General features: G+C 50.9%; 1 protein-coding gene across 2 annotated transcripts; it reads right to left on the bottom strand.

The window, feature by feature from the left end:
- Window positions 1-909: 909 nt before the first annotated feature.
- Window positions 910-3601, bottom strand: LOC139790082 (acrosin-like). Of its 2 annotated transcripts, none has more exons than XM_071731353.1 (5): window positions 3431-3601; window positions 2924-3121; window positions 2340-2605; window positions 1919-2064; window positions 910-1446 (listed from the first exon to the last, which is right to left on the bottom strand). In XM_071731353.1, the coding sequence occupies exons 1-5, from the start codon at window positions 3592-3594 to the stop codon at window positions 1099-1101; spliced, it is 1122 nt and encodes a 373-aa protein (XP_071587454.1). In that variant the 5' UTR covers window positions 3595-3601; the 3' UTR covers window positions 910-1098. The 2 variants fall into 2 exon arrangements, with proteins under 2 accessions (XP_071587454.1, XP_071587455.1); XM_071731354.1 differs by lacking the exon at window positions 3431-3601 and adding an exon at window positions 3202-3420.
- Window positions 3602-5222: the final 1621 nt, after the last annotated feature.

Here is a 5222-nt window from a genome sequence, read left to right as displayed (position 1 = left end):
CAGTCTGCCGTACTTCCCAAGCCCACTCCTCTCCCCTCACTCTGTTCTCAATCCTTCTTCACTGCTTGCATCACCCACTGGGCATAATCTCAGCCCCCAGCCAGGAGGACCTCAATTGCCTTCTGCAGCACAAAACTGCACTTAGCTCCAATTTGGGAAAAATACCCATTTCACACTTTGTGTTGGCTGGCACTGGGAATATCCTGCTCTGTTCCTGCCAGGCCACGGCATGGTGTTGCTGCTGCAAGCAGTCAGCATCATTCTGTGGTCTGCTGCATCCCTCTGCTCCTACTGACTCTGCTGCATTGAGCTCAATCTGAGCCTCCTTTGTAGAAAAATCATCTTCTTGCATGAGTTACAACCAGCTTTATTCAAAGACCAATCACAAATTATTCCTGCTGGTGTTCTACTTTTCTGCTTGAAGGCCTGCCTGCAGCACATCTTCTCCATTGCTTGACAATACCTTTACTTCCCAGATTCACCTGCACAGCATGTTCATAGATTCCTCAAGTAACAGTAAGGAAATAAAGCCCAAGAAATATCTGTAGCTGGATGTTGAGCTCCTTACCCAGTCACTCATGCAAATCTTGGGTCTTTCAAGATCCCTGTCTCCTGGGTCACAGGAGACTCCATTTTCAAATGCACACACACACAGGGATCCCATCAGTAGCTGGCCTAAGAACAGCTTTGTGTTTTCAACTGCTCTCCCTGTGACCTCTCCAGCCCTCTCTGGCCTGTGTCCCCTTCTTCCACTACACTGTCATCACCATCTCTACCAGGCATGGTTTCACCCCTTTTGAGTGTCTCTCTCCCATTGTCCTCTTATATCTCTGTCTGAAGCCCACTTGGCAGGTGCTGGACATGGGAGCCCTTGCTTTGCAAAGGAGACTGGTCTGGACTGATGCACAGTTTACTGTGAAAATTGGAAAATTTATTTCAAGAACAGTCAACTTCAGCAGTAGTGTGCATTTAGAGGACTGTGGGCAGTACATAGATGACCCTTGACACTGAGGCTGCCTTTGGAAAAGCAGACATTGCCTCAGAGGGAAAGGGCTGTGGTATGCTGCAATCTGCATTGGATCATGTCTATCCTGCTGCTCAAGACTTTTCATCCTCTAGGAACTGCATAAGCTCCTGCAACACATTAAAGAATTTCACTAACTTATCTGGTGGAAATAGGCAGCCTGTAAACGAGCCTGATTGTGTTGTTGTTGTGCTGGGAGTCTGAAAGAAGGTTGAGGTGAAGACTTGCTGTGGTGTTGGAGTAGTTGTTGCTGATGAATACAGTCCCATCTGTGCCGTGATCCAGTCATAGAAGCTCTGGGTGGAGGTGTAGATTCCAGGCCGTCTTATTCTTGCACAGCCTTTCCCCCAGCTGGTCACTCCAACCAGCCAGTAGTAGTCATCAGTGTTATCTTTGCAGGCAAGAGGACCACCGCTGTCACCCTGCAGTGGAGAAGAGAAGCTGAAGGTGGTGTCGGGTGGCCACTGTCAGCACACCAGGCTGCCTCCTCTCTCACAGCACCTGCCTGAGCTCTATTTGCTTCACAGAAAGGCTCTGCTCTGGTACTGGAACTGACAGAACCTTGCCTGGGAGGGGGTTGAAGGCTGGTAAGGTAGGGTTCTCTGTCCTCTGCACAGACATCCTGGATGTGCAGGAGATGTGTGTTCCAGTCTTGGGATCTGGACCCATGGGCTGCCAAAAGCACTGGATAGGCTTTCTGAGCCTCTGAGATAAGTGAAGCACTCAACATGGATGTGCAGCTGGGGAAGGTGAGATAAGCCCCAGCAGTGCTGGGGACCCAGCAGTGGGAAGGTGACTTGCTGGGCAAAGCATATGCTGGTTTCTTGGGAGGCTGTGACAAGGCTGGTATTTGGGTTGTGTTGTGGGTGCTGGAGACCTGTAGCAAGCTCCTACCTGGCAGGTGTCAACTCCACCCTGTGCATAGCCAGCACACAAGTTGTAGGTGTGGATTTCCCCTTTGTACCACTTGCTGCTGTTACAGAGTTTGACATCAATAAGCCGGACCTTGGCTTCCTGTAGGACATCGCTTATGTCTGTAGCTGTGAGCACAGAAAGGGGTTAACACCCAGCACCTTACAGCCAGTTGTCCACCTCTGTGTAAACCCCTTTCCCAGGCCTTGTCTTTGCATCTCAAAGGCCATGTGCTGGTGTTTATCTTCTGTCTTACTGTGGGCAATGGGTCAGGCCCACCCCTCCACAGGCACATGTCCCCACATCCTGACTCTGGCTTTGGCCTCTGTCCTTGGGAAGCCCAGGCTGGCTGCCCAGCGTGCTGAGCTTGCACTCAGAACACATGTAGTTTTTGGGAACTCACATCTTGCTGTGGTGGCACCCCAACCACTAACATAGCAGATTTTCAGCTTCCGCACTCTCACTGAGGCATCAGGCACGCAGGCAAGCTGTATGTAGGAGCTGCACTGGACGGGCTGGTCCAGCTCCAGCAAAGCAATGTCATTCCTCATTGAGGTATTACTGTAGTCCTCATGAAGCAGCAGCTGCCTGACATTGCGCACGTTGGCCTCAGGGCCCAGCTGACTCAGCTGGGTGGCCCCAATCACCACGCGCCATGTGCCGGCTTCCCTGGAAGGCAGATGAAGAGATGGGTCAGAGCGAATGGAACCCTGTGCCACAGCAGCCCAGTGGCTCCCACCCTTCTGCCTCCCAAGGCAAAGAGGAAAGCAGGGATGCGGGAGGTGTGGCTGCTGTCGAGTGCCTTCAGCTGAAGGAACTTGGGGGCTAGAGGCTGCCAGAAGGCAGTGGCAAGAGCCCAGACTTCTCTTGAGCTGACTCTCAGATGGGCTGGCAGTGCCCAGTTATTGCCCATGCTACAGGAAGATGGGACAGGGTGGAAGGTGGTGCTGGGGACAAGGTACATCCCCCTCCCCTGGTCCTTCTTACCTGGTCTCATCAAAGCAGTGGGCTGCTGTGAGGACCCACTGTGGGCTGATGAGGGACCCTCCGCAGGTATGCCCCGTGCCTGTTTTCCAGCGGTTCTGGATGCTGACAATCCAGGGCCAGGCCCCTGTCCGGGCATTTGTGCCACCCACGACACGTGACATACCATGTCCAGATGCCAAGGGCCGGAGCCCACAGCCGCTGTGAACAGAAGCTCATGAGTGTCCTGCTAGACGGGTTGCTGCTGCTTAGGCTGAATGTCAGCCCTCTTCCCTACACACATGGTGCTGCATGGACAGCAGGGCTGGGGCCCCTGGGTGCTGTGCATCCACCAGGCCTCTCTCTGCTTTAGCCCCCTGGATGAGCTGCACCAGCAGCCAGGTGCTGGTAAGGACCCAAGGCTCCCCATGGAGACATGGTGTGGCCAAGGGAGGCAAGGAGGCAGCTTCCAACCAACCCCACAAGAGCTGCCCAAGATCCAAGCCCCCTGGTGTAGCCCCAGCCTCTTACGAACAGCTCTCTTCTGTGCCGTGCACGGTCCAGCACAGGGCCAGCAGGACAACGAGCAGGAGCCAAGTCATGGCTGCAGGGTGTGAGGGCTTCCGGCCAGCAGAGCAGCAGTCAGGGAAGTGCTGCAGGGCTGATGTCACAGAGGCACTGTTTCCAGGTGGCATCCTCAGGGAAAGGGGACAACTGGGGGTTCCAAGGAGGGGAAGAGCCAGAGGGGGGGGTGTGAGTTAGGGGCCAGCAGGGCCAGCCCATGGCGGGGGTACAACACTATGAAAGGAACCTGCAAGAGAAACCCCCAGGTGAAGCTCAGTTTCTTCTCTTTGAGCTTCAGACACCAAAGCCATGCAGGACTTCCCAAAGCTGCCCAGGCAGAGGGGAAGCATCAGCACTACTTTGTGGGAAGTAATGGGCTTGAATGTACTTTGGATGGATTTAAACACTGAGACCCAAAGAGCCATTAAATAGGGCATTGTTGTGGTGGTGGGACTGGATGGTGGATGGCACATCATTTTCTTTGTGCAGAGCTGCTATAAGCTTCCAAGCCCTTTGGAAGTCCCTCTGCTGCAGAGGTGTCTGCTTCATCTTCTGCAATGTTCTCATGCAGCCTCTCAGAGCTGCAAGAGCTGGGAGACAGACAGATTCTGGGAACAGCTGGGTGTGGAAGAGCAGCTCTGCACGATGAGGAGCATAGCCACCCCAGCACAGGGTGGTACCAAGCTGAGAGCAGTCTCCTGGCACATGAGTGGCCTTACTACAGCCATCTGAGGTGGCCTTAGCAGCAGTGTTCAAGCTCAGCCCACAGCTGTGGGGCTCTGCAGGACCAGCATCATCCTGTAGGCTGCTCTTTTCTTCTGCATCTACTCACTCAGCTACGTTCCCTGCCTCTTCTGCAGAAAAATCATCTTCATCATCTAAGTCTACTTTTCTCTAATTTAAAACCATTGTCCCCTCATCCTATCTTAAAGGTCTTTTCTCACCAGTACAATTTTATGATTTAATGATTATACATCCATGTGCAGCTGCAGCAAAAGGATAATTGCTGCAGCTCCCACAGGAGACCTACTGAGACAGGGGGAAAAGGTAGAAAAATCTTGCCTTCTGAGGCAGCACTGGAAACAAAAATCAGACTAACCTATCTTAACCTTTGTCTGATTTAAAAACAGTCTTAACATAATAAATGCATTACAGACAAAAATATTCCTTACTAGGATGGTTGACCTCCGGTCCTTTAGAGGAAAGAAATTAAACACTTTGGGTCTGTCTTGCTTTAATACTACTTCAATCTCCTACCTTGGTAAATAGATTCATATATTGTGGCTTTCCTCCAATGTGGGGCACTGCTGGAAAAATCCTTTGCTGAAGGCATGAATGTCATTAATACCCAGTAAAAAAAGGTTTGACTGATTTGTTCTAGAGTCTGTTTTAACATATATAAATTACAGTGTTTTCCAGTCTAATCTGTCATTTTTTAGAAGAAAACCATCAGCTGATGTTTTTAATAATTCATTTATTTCCTAAACTGTCTGCCCATGAAAACTAAACTTTTCAGAGGAAATGGCTTTGACTAGTGTGGAGCTATAGTATGTTTTCTTTAATCTATGTCTCAGTATTTTTCTTGGCATCATCGGAAGGGTATTCCTCTGTTGTAGCACCTCTCAGGTAAATCCCTTTGTGGCTGAAGAAAGTACAGTCATTTTTTTTTTTCCAACTCCAGGACATTTCCTCAGGGATCTGTAGCTGCAAAAAATTGGAAGATCTTCCAACTGCAAGATCTTGGTTGGCCCATCATATA

This window comes from Heliangelus exortis, chromosome Z, assembly GCF_036169615.1.
Source record: "Heliangelus exortis chromosome Z, bHelExo1.hap1, whole genome shotgun sequence".
NCBI classification, from domain to species: domain Eukaryota; kingdom Metazoa; phylum Chordata; class Aves; order Apodiformes; family Trochilidae; genus Heliangelus; species Heliangelus exortis.
Note: the sequence above shows the minus strand (reverse complement) of the source record. Positions and strands in the feature narration are given on the sequence as shown.

Excerpts from the sequence above, each read along its gene's own strand:
- LOC139790082 (XM_071731353.1), bottom strand. The coding sequence starts at position 3,594 with ATGCCACCTGGAAACAGTGCCTCTGTGACATCAGCCCTGCAGCACTTC. Across the intron at positions 3,122-3,430 it reads GGCACAGAAGAGAGCTGTTC|CGGCTGTGGGCTCCGGCCCT; the intron begins GTAAGAGGCTGG and ends TTCTGTTCACAG. Across the intron at positions 2,606-2,923 it reads CACTGCTTTGATGAGACCAG|GGAAGCCGGCACATGGCGCG; the intron begins GTAAGAAGGACC and ends TCTGCCTTCCAG.